This window comes from Acomys russatus, chromosome 32, assembly GCF_903995435.1.
Source record: "Acomys russatus chromosome 32, mAcoRus1.1, whole genome shotgun sequence".
NCBI classification, from domain to species: domain Eukaryota; kingdom Metazoa; phylum Chordata; class Mammalia; order Rodentia; family Muridae; genus Acomys; species Acomys russatus.
This window is the reverse complement of record NC_067168.1, coordinates 44,821,129-44,847,026: the sequence shown is the minus strand read 5'-3', so window position 1 is coordinate 44,847,026 and position 25,898 is coordinate 44,821,129. Positions and strand designations below refer to the sequence as shown.

The following is a 25,898-nucleotide window of genomic DNA, read 5'->3' as shown; positions in this document are numbered from 1 at the left end:
CATCTCTCCAGCCCCTAAAAAACATTTTTAAAGACAAAAAAAAATAATAATAATAATAAATAAAACGAATCTGCTGAGAGATGGCTCAATGACTGAGGCGCCTGGTGGCAAGCTTGACATCCTTCATTCAGTCCCCAGAGCTCACGTGGTAGAAAGGGTGACTGACTGATCCTACTTGTGCTAAATCGTATGTGCCTGCCCCCGTACACAAATAATAAAGACTGAAAAACAAAAAAACAAAACAAAACAAAAAACAAAAAAAAAAAGGAGCTCCCCCTAAAACCAGGGGGTCTTGTTTGAGAGGAACCCTGCAGCGCTTGCAAGGCAGGATCGAGTCTGCTTTTCAGCTTGCTAACAGGACACATGTCCTTATGCTCTCTGTGCAGCCCGGGCTGTGCTGGAACTCACGCTGGAAGCCCCCTTAGAGCTCTCACAGAACTCATGAGGGATGTGGTGACCACAGGAGCGACATGCAGAGCGACGCTCCATAACAGCATGAAGTCCTTGGGACACATAGCCCTCAGAGCCCTGCCTCTGAGACCCCACTGTGGTTGGCTAACCGGTGGGCCGCAGGCCATGAGCTCCAGAGCTGTTTTGTTGTTCCCCTCCTGCATGGCCCCCAACACCCTAGAGCACGGCCGTTCCACCCACATGTTCATGTCCCGGGGCTTCAGAGCTCAGGACACTTATCTGCAGCTAGGACACAGCAAGACCTCTCCTGATGCCTACAGTTCATGACTAGAGAGATCAGGTAAGGAGCAGCAGAGCTGAGAAGCAGGCCACTTGGCCTCTGCACCTGGGCCTGCTCATAGGCACCTGGATCACTTTCTCACCCCACCCAGGACCAAGTCCACTCACCTTCTCCCCCACAGCACCCTGTAATGTAAGATCCTTAGTAGGCACGGTCTCTGAGCCTCTGTCTCCCGCCCCACCCCACCACCTACCCCCACCCACCCCTACCCAGCTGGCCGCTCACTTACTGACTCGGTAGCCTAGGCCTTCTGCATGAATCCTCTTAGCCATGAACTGTCCTTCAATCAGCGCTCGAATCTCCACATCCCCAGGGAATGCTGAGACCTGTCTCCAGAAAATAGGCACAGTGCAAAGGGCTCTGGGTGCCCACGTGCGTGTCTGCATGCATGCAGAAGTGATCTTACTTTAACCACCAATTTTGCCTGTTGAATCTTCTCCCACACGCACACCTCACCTGTGGGCCCCTCTGAGGAGTCAGCGACATCACACCGCTGCCTCAGGCAGCCAAGGGTTCAAGGTCTGACTCTGACACTTCCCCCTCGACCTTGACTATCCAGTGGATCTTCCTGCCTTGTCCTTTTTCCTACGCCAGGGCTGCAATGGCGGCACCTGATTTTTAAGATCACCATGATCAAACTAGATGGAGAAAGCCTAGGATACAGAGTCGATGTGTGATACGTGAGAGCCACGAGCTTATCCTGAGTGTTCACAATGACACCTGTGGGACATGATGACAGCTCTGACAGGAGTCATCCCCAGCCTGGAGCCCGCTTCTCCAGCCCCTCAGACCAAGAAGTAAACCTGCCACTCTCTCTGACTGGTCTTGCAGAGGACCTGGGTTCAGTTCCCAGTACCCACATGGCTGCTCACAACCATCTATAATTCCAGTTCCAGAGAATCCAGTGTCCTCTTTTGGCCTCTGAGGTCAACACACACACACACACACACACACTCCGCATACATCCATGCAAGCAAACACGAAACCTCTACCAAGTGGGGGAATGAATGAAGAACCGTCCTTTTACTTTGATAAGCTTAGGCCTGAGGTATGTGAGAGCAGGCATCTGTACCCTTTCTATATAAACAGAAACTGGACTTAACCACAACCCCAGGACCAGGATGAATTTTCTATATTTTTTGTTTGTTGTTTGTTTTTTTTTAAAGATTTATTTATTAATTATTTATACAGTACTCTGCCTGCATGTATGCCTGCCCCATCACAAGAAGGCACCAGATCTCATTACAGATGCTTGTGAGCCACCATATGGTTGCTGGGAATTGAACTTGGGACCTTTGGAAGAGTAGACAGTGTTCTTAACCCCTGAGCCATCTCAGCAAGCCTGTTGTTTGTTTGAGACAAGGACTCTCTACATAGGCAGGCTGTCCTGGAACTCACTATGTAGACCAAACTATTCTGGAACTCATAGAGATCCCCCTGACTCAGCCTCCCCAGTGCTGAGGTTAGAGGCATGGGCCACCAAGCCCAGCAAACTCTCTGCATTGTATCCAAAGCACTCCACTTCACGTGTCATGCCTGATTTACACCCATATCCAACTGACTACAGAACAACCAGTGTCTCACAGAAGTTACCCCAACATCCACTGGGGTCCTCCAGCTCCAACCCCCAAAACTGTGGGGCCACTTCACAGTACCTACCAGAAAATCAATTCTGAACAGGGAATCTCCTAGAAGGGGTAGCCTAGAAATCAAAGAAATGTGGCTTCTAGCCAAGGTCTGGGTTAGCGCCTCCTCCAGCACCTGTAACCTTGTGACACTGGGCAGGTCCTTAAGGCTGGGCCTCAGCTACCCATCTGTAAAAAGGGCTAGTCACACCTACTTCACAGAGTTGCTTAGAGAAAGAGGATAAAACTAAGATTACAAACACGACGCCTGGAGCCTAACAGTGCTCAATAGATATTGCTGTCTCTCCCACAGGCTCTTCCCAAGGGCTGCTGGGAAGTGGAGGCTACAGCTACCAAGGCTGTACCAAGGCTACGGCTGCCCTGTGACGTCAGTCTGGGAGCAGACTAGTTCATGAGTGCTCTGGTCCCCTGTATTACTCCTTAGGTGAGGGACAGGGTTTGTCTAAGACCCTGCTGAGACCCCGCCTCCAGGATGCACCCCTGCACATCTGTAGATGAGAGAGGAATGAACCCCTAAAAGCAGAATGGTCTGCTGGCCAGCTGTTAATTAGAGCGCTCAACGACACTCAGTGTAGTTCTAAAGCCAATGGCATATGCGGCTGGGGAGATGTGGGGGGGGGGGGGGGAGGGGCAGAGTGTGAGCAGGAGGACCTGGGTTTGGAGCCTTAGAACCCACAGAAACACTAGGTGGGCGTGGCAGCTTACCAGCAATTCCAGCCTCTGAGGGTGGAGACGGAGAAATCCCTGAGCAAACTCTGGGTTAGAGAGCCTAGCACAGAGAGCAAGGTGAAAGAACAGCCCAGGAAGACTCCCAGTGTCAATCTTGGGCTGCCACATGCATGCACACTGGCAACACACATGCAAACACACATGCACACAGGCCACACAAATATACACACAAGGAAGACGTAAGTACCTCAATGTTTTCTGCATTAAACCTATGATGCCCGATAATTTCAGGGGTGATCTCCATTACATCAAAATAAAAACCTGAAGCGAAACCAGGAAGGGATTAGCTGTCAGCAGTCCAGAGCAAAGAACAGTTTCTCAGAAGACCTCAGAAAGGACAAAGCAAAGTTATGTCACCTGTGCCTCACGCCTCCTCCCATCCCCTAGAGGAGCCTGGGATATCCTTGGCCTTCTCTCTCCCACACGACAGGCCTAGGCCATTCTCTGTGGCAACTCTTGCTATTTCCACCTGGCAGCTCAGCTGAAGAAACAGCCGCCACACTAACCCTGAGCACCAAGCGAGACGTGCTCTGGGAGACACATTCTATCTTCCACAGAACATGGCCTGGTACTGCCTTCAGTCTGGGACAGAAAGCTGCTTCTGAGAAGCAGCAGGGAGTGGTAGATCCAGGGATGCCACGTCTGAAGCTGTCACCAGGGGCTTTGAAAGCACAGACAATAACTAGAGTCTGACCTTTCATCAAGGGTCATGGAGCAACAGCCAAGAGGAGCCTCGCGACGCCACCCACCCTCCAAACCTGGGGGCCCACAACAGCTCATGAGGCTACACGTGCAGACAGAAAGGATACCCCCGACTTCTCCACGCCTCCAGCTCACGGCGCTCCAAGCCCAGCCTACCCAGGTTTCCATTGTTCCCCATCTCCGTGGACTGCAGGGCCTTCGAGAACTTATTCCAGGAACCGGAAGCAGACTCATCTCGGATCTTTTCTCTTATGAGGGAGCCATTTTTAAAGCTGCAGAAACACACACAGTATGAGGCCTGAGCTCCCAGGTTTTGGGGTGCTAAGGTTGAAACCCAGGTGCCTTGCACTCTAGGCAAGGATTCTACCACCAAGCTTTCCTCCCACACTGGACCCAGGCGTGCTGGTCTCCAGGTAGAGGGGTCTCCAGGTCAGGCTAGACCACAACCTATGGGTGGAGCACAGCAGGCACCCGGAAGGGCAAGCATCTGAGGCTCTCCTGGGGTTCCATGGGTGTCCTGGGAGGTGCTGGGGTCACACTTATCTTGGGTTCTGTTTGTGCTGGGGATTGCCACAGGGGAGCCCACTCAGCTGACACCTTGTACCAACTCTCCAGTGATGCTGTGGACTAGCCCAAGCAGATCTGAATATTCCCCGGGACCTCCTGATGCTTACAGCTCAGAAGCCTTCTAAGCCAGGTAGCCTCCAGTAGGTACCAAAGGCCTGTGGTCAGGACAGGGGACACAGCTCCTGGGAGAGCCCTCAGGAAGCAAGCTGCCCCCCACACCATCTGCTGAGCGTCAAGTTAGATACGTCAGAGCACCCTGAACGAAAAACCAGCGTCACAGAGGACCACGCTGGAGGCGGAGTTTGTGCTCAGGCTTAGGAGACTATAAGTCTTGGGCTCTTCCTCAGGTGGTTCTGCCGTCAAGCAAGAACTTGTGTGGCCCCTGCGGTCTTGGCTACCCATGAAGCAATTTAGTAGAGTGACTTGGGGTGTCTGGTTGTGCCCGACCTGTCTGCACCTCCTTACCCCCCACCCCCGCCCCGACAGAGAGATTCCAGGATTACCAAAGAAGTGCCATGTAGTGGTGCACATCCACTGGGTTGCAGAAGATGTGGCCTTCCAAGGCAGGCATGGGCTCTTGGAGCCAGAGAAACAAGGTGTCGCTGGTGCCCAGGCTGACCTGAAGAGAGCAGAGGGTGAGGTGCCTAGGGCTTGCCTACAAAAGCTCCCTCTCTGCCAGTGATGCACTCCGCATTCTGCCCCTCCCCCCTTCACTCAATCACTTCATACTGCAGGTGACAAGCTCCACCTCCTCACAGACTTTTTTTTTTTTTTTTTTTTTTTTGACTCTCCTCATTCCACATGAGTTAAAGGTCTGCTCCCTAGATAAGCTCTCATGGACACCATTACTGACTTTCTAGAACTTTCCCAAATGGCATCCCCCGTAGAAGTAGAAAGCCACAGATTAAATCTTGCTATGCACCGGAGAGCTCACAGCACCCTGGCCCATGTCTAACCCTCTGCCACTGTGCCTAGCAGACTAGTCACTGTCAAGCAGATGGAGGTCATGCTTGACATCCGCAAAGGGCAATGACCTTCTGAGGAAAGACAGTGGGCGCCACACAGCTGAGGCTCAGCAGTCTGGTCCCCAGGACAAAGTCTGTAGGCCTGATGAGTGTCACCTTACCGCAATGTCACCTTCCTCCAGCCTCATGCCTGCCAGTGATGCTGAGGAGAGAAGAGAAACCTCTGGTTAGCAGGAGTCACATGGGTGCCACAGACCCAACTGTAGTGACCACCTAGACAGTGGCACAGATGTCTTAACCCACAGTTCAGCAAGCTGAGAGTTCAAGGAGCCAAAAAGGTGACAGAGGTCAAAGGGTGGGCTCCTCCAGCAAAGGCCCCTGAAGTCTTTTCCCTCAGGGATATAAGCTCAGCGCCACTGCCAGGTACTTCGAAAAGTCCAGACAACAGCCGAGCGGTGGTGGCGCACGCCTTTAATCCCAGCACTCGGGAGGCAGAGGCAGGTGGATCTCTGTGAGTTCGAGGCCAGCCTGGTCTACAAAGCAAGTCCAAGATAGCCAAGGCTACACAGAGAAACCCTGTCCCGGGGGGGGGGGGGAAAGCCTAGACAACCAAAGAAAGTAGGCCAAGGCATCAATACATACATGACAAGCAAGACGAAGGTAAGACAGGAGTCACCCGGGACCAAGGAGAAGCTGAGGTCATGCCAGGGGCTCTCAAACACAGCATTCCCAGCAGCAACCCTTCGCTGTCCTCTTTGCTGACACACCCCCACCACTGAAGAGGACCTGGCACACAGCTGGCGCTCCCTAAGTGTTGACTTAACCAACAGAGCAGAGGAGAGATGCAACAGAAACAGACACCCTCAAACTCGGCCAGTGGGGTGTGCTTCCAGGCTGTGCGCAGCTCCCTCCATAGGAGGGGAAGGAGGGGCAGGGCAGCTGACGCCCCAACACCAGGACAGCAGGTTGACCAGATGGATGAAGGCTCATGTATGAGCAAAGGAAGAAGTTGACAAGGAGAACCCTCCAGTATTAACTGTCCTTCTTTGGTTTTTCGAGACAGAGTCTCTCTGTGTAGCCTTAGCTGTCCTGGACTCACTTTGTAAACCAGGCTGGCCTCGAACTCACAGCGATCCGCCTGCCTCTGCCTCCCGAGTGCTGGGATTAAAGGCGTGCACCACCACGCCCAGCTCTTAACTGTCCTTTGAAGGCTCACTAGGAAAAGGGTCGATTTCCCTGTGGGTCCAGATATACCACACGGCACACTCCTCAGTGTGGCCCATCTGGGCTTTCTCGAGAGACCAGAGGCCTTGAGCATCCCTGACAGAAGGCAAAGTGGAAGGTGCCACAAGAAGCAAAGCGAAACGTATTTATAGCTCAGCAGTGTCCTGAAGGAAGGGCTGGAGGGCTGGGATGGTAGCTGGAACAGAAGGGAGGTGGGGATGGGAGATAACCACCTTCTCTCCACCCACCAACCTTCACCAAGACAGCCCAGGCTGGAGCCGGTGCCCAAGCAGCCTTTGAGGGTGGTGAAGCCAGGCTGGGGTTGAGACAAAGAGCCAGAACTCACAGGGAAAGGAGAGCCCCACAGAAGGCAGCATGGAGAAGCTGGACTGTGGGTTGGGCATGGTGGAATCTGCAAAAAACCCAGCGTGGAGGAGATGGAGACCTCATAGATTTTTGAGGCTCTACAACCAGGTTAGCGAGAAACCCTACTTAAAAAAAGAAAGGCAGAGCCAGGCGTGGTGGTACACGCCTTTAATCCCAGCACTCAGGAGGCAGAGGCAGGCAGATTTCTGTGAGTTCGAGGCCAGCCTGGTCTACAAAGAAAATCCAGGACAGTCAGGGATACACACAGAAACCCTGTATCGAAAACCAAAAACAAACAAACAAAAAGGGTAGGCAGCACATGAGGAATGACAGCTGAAGTTACCCTGCATCCACCCACACGTGACCACACACCCGCACACACAAGTGCACCTGCACACACACATGTACACACAGAGTGACATGACCAAGAGGATGGAATGGAATTCTTTACAAGTCCAGTAAGAATTCGGTGTGATGGCTCACATCTGTATTCCCTGTACCCAGGAGGCTGGGGCAAGGAGACCAATGAACATGTGGGGTCAGCCTGGGCTATGTAGTAACATCTAGGCCTTCAGAGACAGCAAGACCCCATTTCAGTGTGTGTGTGTGTGTGTGTGTGTGTGAGTGTGTGTGTGTGAGAGAGTGTGTGTGTGTGTGTGTGTGTGTGTGTGTGTGTGTGTGTGTGTGAGAGAGTGTGTGTGTGTGTGTGAGAGTGTGTGTGTGAGAGAGTGTGTGTGTGTGTGTGTGTGTGTGTGAGTGTGTGTGTGAGAGAGTGTGTGTGTGTGTGTGTGTGTGTGTGTGTGTGTGTGTGTGTGTGTGTGTGTGTGTGTGAGAGTGTGTGAGTGTGTGTGTGTGTGTGTGTGTGTGAGAGTGTGTGTGTGAGAGAGTGTGTGTGTGAGTGTGTGTGTGAGAGTGTGTGTGTGAGAGAGTGTGTGTGTGTGTGTGAGTGTGTGAGTGTGTGTGAGAGTGTGTGTGTGTGGTGTGTGTGTGTGTGTGTGTGTGTTGAGAGTGTGTGAGTGTGTGTGTGTGTGTGTGTGTGTGTGTGTGTGTGTGTGTGTGTGTGTGTGTGTGTGCAGCATGTATATGTGCAAAGGGAGGAAGTCAGCAACCCTGCTGGTCCACTTGTAGAGCAACCTGTCCTGCACTGGTTGATCCAGCACTCACCTGGATTGTCCCCTGTGAAGGCCACCACTTTACATCCTGGAGAGAATCCATAGCGCTGGACATAGTAAGAAGAAATGGCTCCCTGGGGAGAGAGAACACCTTTATTTTCTGAGGCGGCCACAGCCTGCTCAGCACAGCCATGTAGGTAACTCAGGAGACTCCTGTGAAGAGTGAGTCTTCCACACCTGGGGCCACCAGGATGCTGAGGGCGTCTGTGGCAGAGCCTGGATGCCATCATCCTTCTAAGGAAGGGGCTCGGGACAGGTTTGGAACCACAGGCCTGAGGTCACCTCGAGCACTTGCTGCTGTAGCAGGGGACCTAGGCTCAGTTCCCAGAACCCGCACACAAAATAAATAAATCTTTAACATTTAAACCAGGCATGGTGGTGTGCATGTACTCAGCACTCAGCCAGCTTGAAATAACAGAAACTGTCTCAAAACAATAATAAATAATAATAATTAAAAACAGTAACAGCAGCAGCTCGGCAGTGGTGGCACACGCCTTTGACACCAGCACTTGACCCCTAGGAGAATAAATGTCCTAACCTCAGAAGCCAGTGTGTGATGGAGCCATACACAGGTTAACTTGGAGGAGTCACCAAGGAGCCCAAGTGCACTGTCCCACTGGGCATCCCAAAGGCAACGGAGGCTGAAGCCACAAAGGAGGCTTACAAGCTGGGGTTGGTCTTAAGAACTGTCTTCCTGGGGAAAAGCAGGGAGTGGTGAGTCACCCGCAGGCTCCCGAGCTCGCTCTGATGGTGGCTGTCCTCCACACTCATGGGACACAACATGAGTCAGGAAGTCCCAGTATAAAAGTTTGGTTCCAGCAAGGGTGACACCTGCATGAAGCCATGGCGACTTCTCATCATCATTTGATGCATGGTCAACAAGTGAAAATGTTTTTCAGAACCAGTTCTTTCCTGTTCCTCCAACACTTGCTTCAGAGAAGACGCCTGAGAGGCATGCTTGGTGTTAGGTAAGCAAAGCCTATGTCTTAGACAAAGCCTTGGTCTCAATTTCACGTGAAACAAAAGGCCACGGTGGCAGTAACACCCCAAGGCGTTGGTGTACATACAGAAAAACCAAAAATAAAAGCAAAATTCCCACAATTCAACAGTCAGGCCCAACCAGTGACCTGGGCCTTGAACCTGAGTGGCTGTCCTAGACTTGCTTTGTAGACCAAGCTGGCCTTGAATTCACAGCAATCCACTTGCCTCTGCCGCCCAAGTGCTGGGATTAAAGGCGAGCACCACCATGCCTGGCTTTGGTCTCCGATATCTTTTTTTTTTTTTTTTTTTTTTTTAAGGGAATGGAAGTTTTTTTGTTTTTGTTTTTTAAGGATTTATTTATTATTATGTATATAGTGCTCTGCTTGCATGTACTCCTGCTAGCCAGAAGAGGGTGCCATATCACATTACAGATAGTTATGAGCCACCATGTGGTTGCTGGGAATTGAACTGAGGACCTTTGGAAGAGCAGGCGGCGCTCCTAACCACTGAGCCATCGCTCCAGCCCCCGCCCCTGATATCTTACGGACAACTGAAGCTTAACTTTTTGGTTATTTGTTTTTTGAGATAGGGTCCCACGGTGTGGCTCTAGCTCAGACCTTGCTCTGTAGACCAGGCTGGCCTCAAACTCACAGAAATCCGCCTGCCTCTGCCTCCCAAGTGCTGGGATTAAAGGTGTACGCCACCATGTCTGGCAAGGGTGGTGGTTTTCATGACAAGGCTTCTCTGTATAGCCTTGACTGTCCTGGACTCACTTTGTAGACCAGGCTGGCCTTGAACTCACAGTGATCCACTTGCCTATGACTCCCTGATGAAATGTAATTCTTTTTTTTTTTTCTCTTAAATTTTCTTTAAATATTTATTATGTATACAATGTTGTATCTCTATGTACAACTGCACGCCAGAAGAGGGCACCAGATCTCATCAGATGGTTGTGAGCCACCATGTGGTTGCTGGGAATTGAACTCAGGATCTCTGGAAGAACAGTCAGTGCTCTTAACCTCTGAGCCATCTCTCCAGTCCCATGGAGTGTAATTCTTAATGAGCACTGCATGTTATAAATGCCCCCGTCTCCAGTAAAACAACGTATGCTGTAATATCTGCTACCCAACAAGGTAACTTGGCATCCACTTGTCCACACAATGGGAAGAGGGCAACCAGCTAACTCCCCCTTGGCTGCTGAAAATGAGCCCTCACCCACTTTTAGTCTCTACAACCAACAGAGCTGGCCAACCAGAGCACACTTGGGTGTGCCTAGCCCATAACCATTGCAAACGGGTGGCACTACACTCATGGTCAAGTGCCCAACCACTATCTGAAACCCTCGCAAATTCCTCTATCTCATGCAACGCACAGGACTTTGTATATAGTATTATCTCCAGATGAGGAAACTGGACACCAATAAAACAGAGGCAGACTTAGCTACATATGGTGGCACACACTTTTAATCCCAGCACTGGGAAGCAGAGACAGGTGGATTCCTTTGACTTCTAGGCCAGCCTAGACTACCCAACAAGTTCCAGGCCACCTAGCGCTGTATAGGGACACTGCCTCAAAACAAGAGTGATAAACCCTACGCAGGCAGGTCTGAGTAGTCAGGTTTAGTCTCAGTTGGTGTGACCCCAGGTCCTGGTCTCAGGCTGTGTGACTGTGTGCCTGCCTGCTGCAAGTTTCCATGCTACAGCCAGAATCCAGCACTCTGTGCTTTTAACCCTTAGGTGTGCAGAACCCAGAAATCCTCAGATAGTTTGGGAATCTAGCCAGGGAGCCAAGCACTGCCTTGTACAAGCTCTGTATCAGATATTCAGATATCCTGACTAATGTCAAATGCTAAGTGTGTGTGTGTGTGTATATGTGTGTGTCCGTCTGTCTGTCTGTCTACCAGCACAGCTGGCATCCACAACAGAGTCACTACTGGAAAGAACACTTACCACAACTGAGCATGAAGGGACTGGTGAGCCGAGCTTTTCCTCCAAATGGGGGGCACAGGCATCAAGGCAAGCTTGGGACCAGACTTTTTCCTGGATATGCAACAAGTTCATTCCAGAACCTAAGGAAGGAAGGAAACAAACAAACAAAAAAAAACCATCTGGCAGGGTGGGAGGGGCTCTTGTGGAGATGGGCAAAACTAGCTTATGATGGTAGTTTCTATATGTTTAAATTTTATTCTTTTTATTTATATAAACAATTTTTTAAAAAAAGATTTATTATTTATTCAGCATTCTGCCTGCATGTACACCTCCACATAAAAGAGGGCACCAGATCTCATTATAGATGGTTGTGAGCCACCATGTGGTTGCTGGGAATTGAACTCAGGACGTCTGGAAGAGTAGGCAGTGCTCTTAACCTCTGAGCCATCTCTCCAGCCCTATTTTTCATTTTTAATAGTGTGCTTATGTGTCTGAATGTGGTTCTGTGCACATGACGGCAGGTGCCTAGAGATCTCAGAAGAGGGTGTCAGATTCTCCCGCGGTTCTGGCCTCTGCAAGACCAGCACATGCTCTTAACCGATCTGCCATCTCTCCAAAAAGGGACCGGAGCTGCACACTTGTTCCCACGTCATGATACAAGGAGGCCTCCCTAGCTGGCAGTCAGGTTCAAGTGCCTGTGAGTGGGGAGAGGGTTAAAGAAAAAAAAAAAAAGGGAAAAAAGTCCGGTGTGGTGGCGCACGCCTTTAATCCCAGCACTCAGGAGGCAGAGGCAGGCAGATCGCTGGGAGTTTGAGGCCAGCCTGGTCTACAAAGTGAGTCCAGGACAGCCAAGGCTACACAGAGAAACCCTGTCACATCTTGAAAACCAAACCTCTCTTTGCTTTCTTAAGATGGGGTCTCATTTCCTAGGCTGGCTCCCCAAGGGTAGCATAACAGACATACACCAATACGCCAAGTTTTACATGATGCTAGGAACTGCCCAGGGCTTCGTGCCTTCTAGGCAAGCATTCTACCAACCGAGCTACATCCCAGCCCCCAAATTAACTTCCTGTCCTTATATATCGCCCGGTCTCAGGTATTTTATTATACAAATAGGAAATGGACTAAATTATCCACACTCATCTGTGAGTTCTTCCAGCAACTTCCTCCCAGATTCCCCTCCCTCCTGACATCACTTCTATCTTATCAGAGTTTTGATACCAAAAGCTCCCAATTCTCAGTGGGGCACGGTGGCATACACTTGTAACCAAAGCACCTCAGGAGACAGAGGCAGGAGGATTGCTATGAGTTTGAAGCCAGCCTGGACTACACAGTGAGTCCAAGACTAGTCTGGGTCATCCAGCAAAATCCTGCCTCTACGAACTAAAACCAGAGGGTAGGGAGTTGGCCCAGTGACCAAAACTGTTCTTGTATGAGCTTCAGTCTCTGGCGCCTACATCAGTTGGCCCGCAGCTCCAGAGCTCCAAGGCCTCCAGCCTCCATGGGCAACACACACACACACTTAAACAAATGTATTTTTTAAAACCCTAAAACAAAAACAAAACAAAATCCAAAATGCAGAGTATCTTGTCCCAGATATTAGAAGGTAGAGAGAGGCAAGAAGGTCAGTTCAAGGTAGTCCACAGCTTCACTGTGTAAGTTTAAAGCCAAGGCTAAAAGAGACTGTATCTCACAGAAGAAAATTAGGCTGAATAATAAACAAACACATTTCATAATAAGTTTGCCAAGAATGAGCAAAACAATGAGACGCTTGTTGAAGCTAGGTTCCAAGATGGTCCCTGATGGCCTTTGCCTCTGGAACTCGCACCTAGCAAGGAGCCCCAAACCTGTCCCACATTGGTCCCTGTGATCAGAACGATGAAACTGTATGGATGACTCTGTCACATCCACGATCAGCAAGGAACAACCCCTCGGACCTTTCTCCCTCTGCTCCACCCGCGCCCCTGCAGGCCCCTCCTCTCAGCATCCCTCCCTTCAGCAACTCTGGGACCTTGGAAACCTCCTGCCAAAGGTCACGTCAAGGCTGTAAAGCAGATCCCCAGTCCCTGTGATGCCTGCAGCCCTGGCTGCTGGTCTGCCTGCTACCTTGTCAGCGATCTTGAACCAGGACCACCCAGTCCAGCTATGATGAGGGCTGCCCACCCAGCACCCACCCATGCTGGATGAGGTGCCCACAGACCCCAAGGCCACCCTGCATGTGAACAAGTGTCATTGCATGTCCTCAGGCTTACCATCACTGTAGTCAATGGGCGAATAGCCACCCAGAAACAGCGAGGCAGCAAAGCTACTGACCAAGGAAATTCTCTGGAAAAAAAGGAGACAGGGTGAGTGAGGATTCACTTCTATACACCCTAAGCTACAGAGCACTACACACACACACACACACACACACACACACTCTCTCTCTCTCTCTCTCTCTCTCTCTCACTCAGGCATACACAACAGAGGCACAAACCCACTCAGGCACACACACACACATATATGTGTGCACACCCACCCACCCACACCATGAGGAGTTAGAATGGAAGCTGAAATCTCAGCAGGCAGTGATGGAGACAGAGCATCCATTCAGAAGCAGCCTGAGTTCTGAGCAGTGCTGGTTTAAGGCAACAAAACCATCATGGTTGAAGGACGGCGAAACCCCAGGCCCTGTGAACACACCGCACCTAAAGAGGCCAGTTTTCCATCTGGAATCCATTCAGACACCCTCAGCTCACCACTCTACTTTGTGTCTTTGACATTCAGTCACAGGAAGTGGGTGTGTGGCCACAGAACACAGAACGAGCCAAGACCCTCAAGGCTACCACCAGTTTAAAGACAAACTGTCTGCCCCTTCCCCCCGCCCCCCCCAAGAAGCCACAATCCCCATCCTGTCCCCAAGAGAATCACTGATGGCCTGGATCTTTCTAAAGCCATGTTCACGCCAAGGGCTCCTCGACTCAGGGGAGAGCTGCCACCTCTAGTCCCCACTGGCTTTGCTGCCCCGCTGTTCCTGGGTGGCTATTTGCCCATTGACTACAGTGATGGTAAGCCCCCACGCACTGCACACACATAATTTAAGGAGGGTTTTCATTCTTCAGTGGCTAATGGTGCACAGTAACCTGAAGCCTGGAATCATTAAAAACTAACGCGCAGCCAGGTGTGTGGAATAGTCCGGGAATCTCAGCACTTGAGGCAGAGGCAGGAGTTGGAAGCCAACCTCATCTACATAGTGAGTTCAAAGCTAAACTGGGTGACACAGCAAAACCTGCCTTAAAAACCATAATCAAGCCAGATGTGGCGGTACATGCCTTTAATCCCAGCACTCGGGAGGCAGAGGCAGGTGGATCTCTGTGAGTTTGAGACCAGCCTGGTCTACAGAGTGAGTCTAGGACAGCCAGGGCTCCACAAAGAAACCCTTGCTTTGGGGGGGGGAAAAAGCCATAATCAAAACAAAACAGAAAATGCTGCATGTGTGTGCTGCACACCTGTAATTCTAGCACTTGGGAGGTGGAGGCAGAAAGATCAGGAGTTCAAGGTCATCCTCAGCTGCAGAGAGTTTGAAAACAATCTGGGCTACATAAGACTCTGTCTCAAAATAAAACAAAGTTAAAGTTTTCAAAGAAAATGTTTCTAGGCCGGGCTCAGTGGTGCACACCTGTAACCAGCCAGCCAGCCCAGAGCTCAGTAAGAACAAAAAAGGGTGAGCTTATTAAGCAGTAGTCTCAAAAGCTGAAAACATTCGAGGCCCAGGTCAGACCACACAGAGGCTAGAAGATTCCAGGACTAGGCCTAGGTGAGCAGCCAGGCAGTAAGCCTCGGAGACAAACAACTGAAGCAGGCAAACAGAAGTTCCTTTTACATTAGGCAACGCATATCATGTAAGATGTGTTTGCATTCAGGTGAGTGTGACAAAAAGGATTTAACTAGTTTTGATGGAACACGAAGGCTCACCCACCTCGGAGTGTGAGTAGGCCTCAGGGTTCTGCTGGAAGAGCTTCGATATCTGGTTCCCTGTGAAACGCTGGGGAAACAGAAGAGCACAGATTCTTCCAGATGCTGCACAGAATAATTGTAAAGTGAGGTCGGCACAGCATGGCAGGGATTCGGTGCTGAATGCGAACAGCTTCAAACAAAGCCCAAATCCAGAAACGCCTGTTACCAGCTGACCACTGAGACGGTGCATTTTAGCCTTTGAATCCTGAATGTTCTTAGTAATGAGCTCTTAGAAGTAGGCAGTCCCGCTGCCACCATGAACAAGGCAGTGACCTCAGCTTCCTGGGAGGGTTTCTAATGGTCAATCAGCTCTGTGCGAAGCCCTATGGTCACTGCCCTTAGGGGCTGGAGAGATGGCTCAGTGGGTAAGAGCACTGGCTGCTCTTCCAAAGGAACCTACGGATATCAGGAGATGGCATGGATCACAACAAACTTGGAGCTGTCATGTAGGAACCGAACCCAGGTCCTCTGCAAGAGTGACCAGTTCTCTTAGCCACAGAGTCCCCTTCCAGATCCATGAGAACCAGAAGCCGGGGTGGAGGCACGTGTATGCCTTCCTCCCATAAAGAAAATGTATGTGTGTGTATGTGAGTGTCCACACGGATGGCCAAAGAGGCCAGAAGAGGGTGTCTAATACCCTGGAGTGGGGGGTTACATGAGGTTACAGACCATGCGTCTGAGGCAGCACAACCCTCCTCCCACACAGAGGCTCCAGTCAGAGGTGTAGCCATGTTCATACCCCAGCCCTAGCCTGGACTATATGTAAGGACACGGTGGCCTCTGCAGGCACCAGGCATGCATGTCTCTGTTGAATACAGAGACAGGATGCCTGGATCAGAACCCAGGGCTAGCTCACTCCAAGCCAGCTTCAGCACTTCAGATGATCTTGGCCCTGAGGCTGGGTACCCACTCTCTCCTCCCAGAGCCCTAACCCTCCATGCTGGCATGTTACCTACCTCATAGGCCCGGGACCCTGTGAGGCAGCTGAGAGCCCGGGCCCCACCCACGGCAGCCTCTAGCTGGCGGCACTGGGCTGTGGTACTGGAATCCATCCATACTGGGCAGTCGCTGATGGAAAAGCAGGCCTGGAAAGAACAGTGGAGGTTCAGGCTTCCCTTCCACCACGGACTACAGGCAACCCAGGGCTGATAGTCACACTGCCCATCATAAACCCTCTGTGGGGGCCAGAAAGCCTGAGCTTGGATGATCTCCTCTGCTGAGGGCATCTGGGCAAGTCAGGCTGCAAGAGATAGGCAGCGTCGGGCAACAGGGGCACCAAAGTGCAGGTTTAGCTGAGGCTTTGAAAACACAGGAAGAAAAGGGTATTGGAGACCCACTTCCCAGCATCACCAAGGAGCCCACAGCTGTTCAGTGAAGGAAAGAATTCACTAATGAGGGGTCACGGGCACCCCTGGAGAACCCCAAGGAGACTTCAGCTGGGAGGGGGCTGGGCAGAGTGTGCTCACTGAGCTACTGTCAATGCTACCTTCACATTCAGGCCAATGGTGAGAAGCCCCAGACTGCAGGGCTCACGGGACACAGGGGTTCCTCCGCCTGCTTTGCAATTTATTATATTTATTAAACATCTTCACCTGCAGCTGCTGATGTAACGGGAGAGCCGGTGACAGGTTTGACAGCGTCAGGCTGGCTCCAGCCTTCCAGTAAACGCTTCCGTGTTGCTGTTGAGGGAATGCAAGCACACGTTCATGTCCCATGCCCTGGAGTCACAAGCTACTACAGACGCAGACCCCAGATCTCAAGCCAAAAAGACAGTCACCAAGCCTGTCTCTGCCACCTCTCTTTGTCACACAGCTCAGTGACGTGGCATCCTGGTCAGCAGATGCCTTTGTGATACTAGGTTTTCACGTTCGTAATATGAGCGAGAACCCCATCCTATCACCTCAAAACTTGCAGGAAAGGTTCTAGAATCACTGGACTGCACTTCGGTATCTTTTACCAAACTGCACTAATATTTCAAATATCACCTACAGTATTAGTATTACTTGAAGTTGATTCCTGCCATTTATTCACTTAACAAACACAGTAGGCACCAAGATCATCGCAGGCACAAAATTCCTGACCCAGATATCCAGGACAATGACTTGAGTGAGTGAACACACCTCCAAAGACACACACACACACACACAGAAAAAAACATAAAACTGTTCATTGTTAGGCTCACTTCTTATTGCTTTTCCTTCCAGGAACTAGAAAGGAATTTTGGTGCCACCAAATCACCATAATAAATCCATATTAATGCTTCCTCCATCCCTTTATGGGATCCGTACATAGCTCCTGTTTTCCCATGTGTCTGTCTGTTGAGTACTGGGGAGTGAATGTGCACCACCACTGAATTCTATCCCTAGCCACCTGCTTATCTTGAGACAGGGTCTCACTCACCTCCCCAGCCTAACTGCAAGCTCGCCCTGTAGTGCAGGTAAGCACGGAACTTGCCGTCTTTCACCTCAGCCTAGGAATTAGCTAGGATTACAGGCCTACACCATCAAGCCTAGTTAAATGTGGTGTTTTATATCACAGAAACCTCTCAGATTCTTGTGCAAGAAGGCTAGCCATGCACTTGGGAGGCAGAGGCAGATAGATCTCTGAGTTTGAGGCCAGCCTGGTCTACAAAGCGAGTCCAGAACAGCCAAGGCTACACAGAGAAACTCTGTCTCAAAAACAAAACAAAACACAAAACAAGAAGGCCAGCCATACAGCCCCTAAGGTGAAAGAGCTAGAGGTATTGTTACTACCAGAGAAATGCATACTCAAGTTCAAGGCCAGCCTTGTCTACAGAGCAAGCTCTAGGACAGCTAGGGATATACAGATAACCTGGTCTCAAAAAAACTAAAAAAGAGCAGGGCGTGGTGGTGCACGCCTTTAATCCCAGAGCTCGGGAGGCAGAGGCAGGTGGATCGCTGTGAATTAGAGGCCAGCCTGGTCTACAAAGCGACTCCAGGACGGCCAAGGCTGGCCTAGGCTAACACAGAGAAACTCTGTCTTGAAAAAACCAAAACCCAGGGCTGGAGAGGTGGCTCAGGGGATAAGAGCACTGACTGTTCGAGAGGTCCTGAGTTCAATTCCTGAAACCACATGGTGTCTCACAACCATCTATAATGCAATCTGGTGCCCTCTTCTGGCCTGCAGGTGTACATGCCGACAGAACACTGTATACATAATGAATACATTTTTTTAAAAATCCCAAAACAAAACAAACTAAAAAAAGAAGGAAGGAAGGAAGGAAGGAAGGAAGGCTGGCTCGCTCAGTCCATGGAGAGCCATCAGCTCAGCACCCATCCACTGCTGAGATAACTGAGTTCCCAGGGCTATGGAGCTGCTGTTGACAAACCTGGCCTGCTCCAGATAAGGCTAGAACTTGAGAGAAGTCAAAGCCGGAAGCCTTCATCTTCTCCAGGATCAGGTCCAGAGCCTGAGAGGAAGAGCAGAATCAGCCATGACTCAATGGAACCACTGAGTCCTCGAGCCACAAGCCTGAGCACAGCATGCCAAGGGCCCTGCAGAGAGGAGGGTCTCCATGCAGGAGCTGAAAGTGTCAGCACAGCTGGTTAAACAAGCAGGCAGCAAAACAAAGTGTCAACTTGGCATAACACATGCTTTTGTGTTTGTCTGCTTTAAGCATTTATTTTTATTTATGTGCCTGTGTACATGTCTATGTGAGTGTATGCCCCATGTGTACAGGTGCCTGTGTATGTGTCTATGTGAGTGTATGCTCCATGTGTGCAGGTGCCTCTGTGTGTCTATGTGAGTATATGCCCCATGTGTGCAGGTGCCTGTGTATGTGTCTATGTGAGTGTATGTACCATGTGTGCAGGTGCCTATGTGAGTGTATGTACCATGTGTGCAGGTGCCTGTGTACATGTCTCTGTGAGGGTATGCCCCATGTGTGCAGGTGCCTGTGTGTCTATGTGAGTGTATGCCCCACATGTGCAGGTGCCTGTGTACATGTCTATGTGAGTGTATGCCCCATGTGTACAGGTGCCTGTGTATGTGTCTATGTGAGTGTATGCACCATGTGTGCAGGTGCCTCTGTGTGTCTATGTGAGTGTATGCACCATGTGTGCAGGTGCCTCTGTGTGTCTATGTGAGTGTATGCCCCACGTGTGCAGGTGCCTGAGGAGGCCAGGAGAGGTCATCAGAGCCCTGGAGCAGCCTGACGTGGGTGCTGGGAGCTAAACTCAGGTCCCACAGGAGAGCAGCAGCAGGAACTCTTAAGCACTGAGTCATCTCTTCAGCTCACTGTGGTGTTTTTAAGAGAAGGTCTCATGTAGTCCAGGCTGACCCCAACTCATGATGTAACCAAGTTTGGGGGTCCCTGAAGGTATCCAGGCAGGGAAGTGAACCGAGAAAAAAGGGAAGAATGAAAACCTGGTGCAGGTTAACTTCAAACCAGGATCGGACTTCGGGGAGTCTAACAGCAGGTGGTTTACTGCCAACATATTTAAGTCCATTGTAATCTGGAATAAAAAAGTCTCCTTGTGTGTAATACAATCCCCAGTGCACAAGGAAGCATTATTACATGGAAATTCAACCCAGGGTAATTGTCACTTCTCCCAAGAAGACGGGTTCTAGAAATACATTAGGTATACTAACAAAAGGCCTGAAGGTCTGGCCTGGTCTCCGTCATACAGACAGCACAGAGGTCATCTGGGCCATTAGCCACCTCGGTCCTGACTCAAGGTGCATGGGGGAGCCTCTGGCTATAGAAGTCATTTGAATTACTAGCCAACTCCGGCCCTGGTTGTAGGAGCTTGATATGGCCTGGCCCAGCAGATAGCACAGATCACCAGGCTACTAATCAATTCCAGTTCTCAGCTTTCTGGGTGGAAGAACAGGTTTTTCATATTTCCCACTGGAAAGACAATGCTGTGTGCTTAATGTTCCTGGAGACCTGTGGCTCCCAACAAGTAAGGATGACCTTGAACTCCTGACCTTTCTGCCTTCATCTCTGAAGAGCTGGGATTCCAGGATTTGGACCATGCCTACTCTGGCTAAGTAAATGTTAAAGAAATGAAAGCATGCCAAGCTTAATGGGGCAGGCCTTTAATCCCAGCACTCGGGAGGCAGAGGCAGGCGGATCTCCATGAGTTTGAGGCCAGCCTGGTCTACAGAGCGAGTTCCAGGACAGCCAAGGCTCACAGAGAAACACTGTCTCAAAAAACAGAAAAACCAAAATGAAAACACAAAACAAGAAAATAGAAACCATAACCCCGTTAATCCTCAGGATTTCCGTCTCCGCCTGGCGTCTCCTAAGCACTAGGGAAGAAACAAAGCACACAGCTCAAGTTGCTTGTTTCTCTTTTACTTGCATTTCTGCTCTCTGTAGTACCACAGAGAAAGGCAAGCCAGGCAGAGGCTGCATCAGGAGCGTCATCTGCCTGGACAGACTCCGTACACAGGAGCCTGAGACTAGAGGACTGAGTGGAGCCAGTGTCTGTGCTTACTCTATTTTTAAAACAGAAATAATAGCCGGGCGTGGTGGCGCATGCCTTTAATCCCAGCACTCGGGAGGCAGTGGCAGGCAGATCCCTGTGAGTTTAAGGCCAGCCTGGTCTACAAAGTGAGTCCAGGATAGCCAAGGCTACACAGAGAAACCCTGTCTCAGGAAAAGAAAAAAAACACAAGAAAAAAGGAGAGATGAGTCAGCCATTAAGATCACTGGCTGCTCTTCCAGAGGTCCTGAGTTCAATTCCAGACACCCACATGGCAGCTCACAAGTGTCTGTAACTCCACTTCCAGAGGACCTGCCACCCTCTCACAGGCATACATGCAGGTAGAACAGCAATGCAAAAAATAGTAAATTATTAAAAATAAGTAAATAAACAGTGGTGGCGCACAACTTTAATCCCAGTACTTGGGAGGCAGAGCAGGTGGATCTCTGTGAGTTCGAGGTCAACCTGGTCTACAAAGAAAGTCCAGGACAGCCAAGGCCACACACAGAGAAAGCCTGTCTTGAAAAAGCAAAACAAACATAATAAATAAAGCTTCAATGGCAAGACTTACTAACTTTTGTGGCTCTGGTACCAGGGACTCCTTTGTGAGTTGTCTCAGACAGGTACAAGTACCAGTTAAGGCTGACCTGCCCCGGAACCACTTTGACTTCCTCTAATCCTAGAGTTAAACAGTCTCTCTTTGTTTTGTTTTGTTTTTGTTTTTTCGAGACAGGGTTTCTCTGTGTAGCCTTGACCTAGACTCGCTTTGTAGACCAGACTGGCCTTGAACTCACAGAGATCCACCTACCTCTGCCTCCCTAGTGCTCGGATTAAAGGTATGCGCCACCATGCCTGCGAGTTACATAGTCTCCATGTGGGGCCACTGTGGGGCCAGCAGTGGCCCAGGCTGGATACAGGAGAGGCAGAGGAGCCTCTCTATGCTTACCTGGACCCACATCAGGACCGGAGAGGTGACCGTCAGCCTGTCCTTGTGTACATGGACACCGCCCTGAGTTCTGCAGGGAGAACAGGTATGTGGGATGGAGCCCTGAGCAGGCTAAGCTCTGAGGAGCTGGCCCCTGGTGGTAGAGGCCTCCAGGTGAAGGACAATACCCCTTGAAGGCATGGAGCCTTTTTTCACATGAAACGGGACAGGTCTTTTTTTTTAAAGTTTTCATTTTGTCTATATGGGTGTTTTGCCTACATATATGTCTATACCACGTGGGTGGGTGTGTGTGTTAATCTTGGAGGTTAGAAGAGGTCATAAAATTTCCCCCCTGGAACCGGAGTTATAGATGTTGTGAGCCACTATGTGAGTGCTGGGAACTGAACCCAAGTCCTCTGGAAGAGCAGCCAGTGCTCTTAACTGCTGGGCCGTCTCTCCAGCTCTTAAGGAAAACAGTTCATAAAAGGCAGATTCTCAAAAGAGAAAGCCTTGCCCAGAAAGCAGGAGTGAGCCTCAGAACTGAAAAGTGGTTTCCCCCCCACACACACACCCATGAGTCTTTCACTGTAGCTCAGGCTGTCCTGGAACGCAATCCTGCTTGCTGAGGTCGCAGGTGCACACCACACCCCCCTTGAACAGGTGACCTGATATAAGAGAAGCTGACGGTGTGTCTAGCTTCGTGATACACTGAACGGGTGCGGTGGACAAAGCCCTCTTTGATGCCCAGGACAAAAAGAAAAATGAGTAAATTTCTTACAAAGGAGCAGCCAGCCAGGTGTGGTGGTACACGCCTGCTCCACTTGGGGAGGGAGAAACAGGCAGATCTCTGTGAGTTCGAGGCCAGCCTGGTTTACAAAGAAAGTCCAGGACAGCCAAGGCTACACAGAGAATGCTGTCTTGAAAAAACAACAGAATGAAACAAAAAGCCAGCCAAGTGTGGTGGCACACTCCTGTAATCCCTACACTCAGGAGGGGGACAAGAGGACTACAAAGTGGGGGCCAGCCTGGGCTACAAAGTGAGCCTTTGTCTCAAAAAAAACCAAAAAACAAAAACAAAAAAACCCAGATGAGGTGGTTGTAATCTCAGAATTTAGGAAGTAAGGCAGGAGGATTAGGAGGTTAAGATTATTTTCAGCAGCCGGGCATGGTGGTGCACACCTTTAATCCCAGCACTCGGGAGGCAGAGGCAGGTGGATCGCTGTGAGTTTGAGGCCAGCCTGGTCTACAAAGCGAGTCCAGGACAGGCAAGGCTACACAGAGAGACCCTGTCTCGAAAAAAACAAAACAAGATTATTTTCAGCTACAGCTACACAGCGAAGGACAGCAGGTTACCGAGAAGAGACTTGATACCCTATGAGCATATACAGGGGGAGGTAATCTCCCTCAGGAACAGTCATAGGGGAGGGGAATAAGAGAAAAATGGGAGGGAGGGAAGAATGGGAGGACACAAGGGATGGGATAAACATTGAGATGTAACAAGAATAAATTAATAATAAAATAAATAAATAAATAAAAAATAAAATTTAAAAAAAAAAAAAAGAGAGACCCTGTTCCAAAAAGAGGTAGGGGGCCAGGGGCTGGGGGGCCGGGGGGGGGGGGGGGGAGCAGATACACACAGATGCACATGCCACGTGCCAAAAGGGCTCTTGAGAAAAGGTGGCTGACAGATGTGACCACTGGACTTTGGATGTGAACATTTGTCTTTATAACTTCTCCAGTCTGTGGTACTCTTCCTTCTTTCTGAGTCAGCTTCTCTGTGTGGCCCTGGCTGTCCTAGAACTCACTCTGTAGACCAGGCTGGCCTCGAACTCAGAGATCTGCCTGCCGCTGCCTCCCGAGATTAGAGGCGTGCGCCACCACGGCCCAGTTTTGTGGTGCTCTTTCCTTAGTAACAGAAGATGGCCAAGTACAACCATGAAAATCTACACCCTGCACAGTGTAGAAAACAGATCTCAAGTCTGTGAGTGAATGAGTGAATTGAACTGGGAAAGAGTAGGGGAGAAATCACTCTGCGTACAGAAAGAAAAGAGTCTCAGTGACTGAAGAGATAAAGCTCAGGGGTTAAGAACACTGGCCGCGGGCCGAGTGTGGTGGCGCACGCCTTTAATCCCAGCACTCGGGAAGCAGAGGCAGGCAGATCACTGTGAGTTCGAGGCCAGCCTGGTCTACAAAAGTGAGTCCAGGACAGCCAAGGCTATCACAGAGCAACTCTGTCTCAAAAACAAACAAACAAACAAACAAAACAAAAAACAAACAAACAAAAAACCCAAAACACTGGCTGTTCTCTCAGAGGACCTAGGTTCGATTCCCGGCACTCTACGGCCACTCCCAATGTCTGTAAATTCCAGTTATAGGGGATCTGATGTCCTCTTCTGGCCTCCTCAGGCACCAGGCAAGCATGTGGTGCACAGACAGACATGTAAGCAAACACCCAATCACATAAAGTGATGATAACGATGATGGTGATGATGATGGTGATGACAGAGGATGCTCATGGTCTACATAGACCACCCCTCTCTTGCTGGGTTAAATCAGAACAGTACAGCTGATAAACGCAGATGGTTTAGGGAGGATTCTCACACTGCCCGCCCACCCACAGATGCGCATCAGGCACATACCCAAATTCAGGAAGGTCTCTGTCAAAATGCACACTGTCCTCATAGAAGACGCTCAGCTCTGTGTCGATAGCAACGACTTTAACCTGGAAGACATTTATGAAAATGGTATACAGAATTTTCTCAGCCTCTACTGTGCCCAAGGGGCTTCTAATGTCTGTCAGGGTTCAGCTACTGTGCATCACTGTAACCATAACAACGTAAGTTTCATGGGCACATTCTCAAAGATGAAGAAGAAGAAGAAGAAGAAGAAGAAGAAGAAGAAGAAGAAGAAGAAGAAGAAGAAGAAGAAGAAGAAGAAGAAGAAGTCAGGCCCTTTAATATCAGCACTCGGGAGGCAGAGGCAGGCGGATCGTTGTGAGTTTGAAGCCAGCCTGGTCTACAAAGTGAGTCCAGGACAGCCAAGGCTACACAGAGAAACCCTATCCTGTCCCCCAACAGTGGAGGCCATGGTTCTGAACCTGGCAAAGATGCTTGTCTCCAGGGTTGTCCCCCAGAGCCATGACCCCATCAAGCCATATACAACACCCTCAACGAAGCCATTCCAAGCTCAGGGACGATGGGGAAACAGGTGTAAAGGCACATGGTGTCTTTCTGTGGCTCTCTGAGACCGAGGGGTGTTCCTTCCCCTTGGGGACCTGCGAGTTCTGCCTCTCTTCACCCCTCTGAGTGGGTTTCACAGCCACTGTACTTATTCCCCAAGGACGGATGTTGAAACATCACGGGGTGTCCCGTGCTTACTTGGAAGCAAATTTTAATTCTACTCAGCTATCTGCTGGCAACACCAACCTCTGACCAGTAGTCCTGGAATTACAGACCCTAGCATGCTGGTGCCAGCCAAAAGAGGTCACGGGGTAGGGGACAGGCAAAGTCCACTTGCATACTATGCCTCCTTCACTTTTAAAAAGTAAAGGTGCCTGGCGTGATGGCACCCTCCCTTAAACTCTGCACTTAGGAGGCAAAGGCAGGTGGATGGATCTCTGTTGAGTTCGAGGCCAGCTTGGTCTACACAGTGAGCCCAGGCCAGCCAAAGTTACATAGTGAGGCCCTGTCTCAAAATATAAAATAAAATAATAAATAACTAAATACTTAAAAATAAAGTAGAGGTGCTCGGCTGTGACCCGGGTCTAGGTTATGCATGCGCGCGCACCTTTGCCAGCCTGTGGGCTCTGTTGTTTTCGCTGAGTGTCCCGGGTCTCTGCCATGCGAAACCCGAAACCCGCGTGGACCCCTCGAGTCACTTTCCCTGCTACGTGTCCACGGGGCTCCGCGGGGAGGCACCCGCGGTTTCCGGAAGGACGCGTGTCGCTGGCAGGGCATCGCCAGGCTCCCACTCCGCGCACCGCGCCCCCCGCGTACCTGCTGCGTGCTGAAGTCCCAGCCCAGGCAACAGCGGCGGCCCGCGCGCTCCGCCATGGTCCTGGGGGTCCCCGCTGCCCGTCGGTGCGTCCGTACTTCCATGTGTCCCGCGGCGGGGAGACTGTGGCCGCGCTCGCTCCGCTCTGACGCCCAGAGACGCCAGGGCCCGCCCCCGCCACGCCCAGCAGGACTCTGGACCGGAGTCACGAGTCAGGACTACACTCTGGCGCCGCCTGCAGGAGGTCGCGAGTAGGACTGCGTCTGGCTGGGGTACTTGATGGTCGCTACCGGTGCAGGTCCCTCAGGGTTCACACCACCTACACGTGACCGCGCAACACTCCCCCCCCAATCACGCACAGCACACAAACACAGGCACACACACCACACGCGTGCGCACACATCACATACACATGTACACACACCACGCGCACACAAGCACACACACATACACACCACACACGCACACAAACACAGGCACACACGCATTCGCGCACACACTCA

General features: G+C 50.6%; 1 protein-coding gene across 3 annotated transcripts in view; it reads right to left on the bottom strand.

Annotated features, from left to right (window-relative positions):
- Positions 1-25,525, bottom strand: part of Xylb (xylulokinase) — a 33,871-nt gene extending 8,346 nt beyond the window's left edge. The window contains exons 1-15 of one of the 3 annotated variants that reach the window (XM_051140522.1): positions 25,398-25,525; positions 24,042-24,124; positions 21,424-21,493; positions 18,377-18,457; positions 16,620-16,706; positions 15,984-16,112; positions 14,990-15,055; positions 13,284-13,356; positions 11,053-11,171; positions 8,115-8,196; positions 5,522-5,562; positions 4,899-5,014; positions 3,985-4,100; positions 3,314-3,387; positions 981-1,077 (exon numbers count right to left, since the gene is read on the bottom strand). In XM_051140522.1, the coding sequence (XP_050996479.1) occupies positions 981-1,077; positions 3,314-3,387; positions 3,985-4,100; positions 4,899-5,014; positions 5,522-5,562; positions 8,115-8,196; positions 11,053-11,171; positions 13,284-13,356; positions 14,990-15,055; positions 15,984-16,112; positions 16,620-16,706; positions 18,377-18,457; positions 21,424-21,493; positions 24,042-24,124; positions 25,398-25,499 (1,336 nt within the window). In that variant the 5' untranslated portion in view covers positions 25,500-25,525. The remainder of the gene's footprint in view (positions 1-980; positions 1,078-3,313; positions 3,388-3,984; positions 4,101-4,898; positions 5,015-5,521; positions 5,563-8,114; positions 8,197-11,052; positions 11,172-13,283; positions 13,357-14,989; positions 15,056-15,983; positions 16,113-16,619; positions 16,707-18,376; positions 18,458-21,423; positions 21,494-24,041; positions 24,125-25,397) is intronic. The other 2 variants (XM_051140523.1, XM_051140524.1) reach the window with 2 other exon arrangements.
- Between the last annotated feature and the right edge of the window lie 373 nt (positions 25,526-25,898).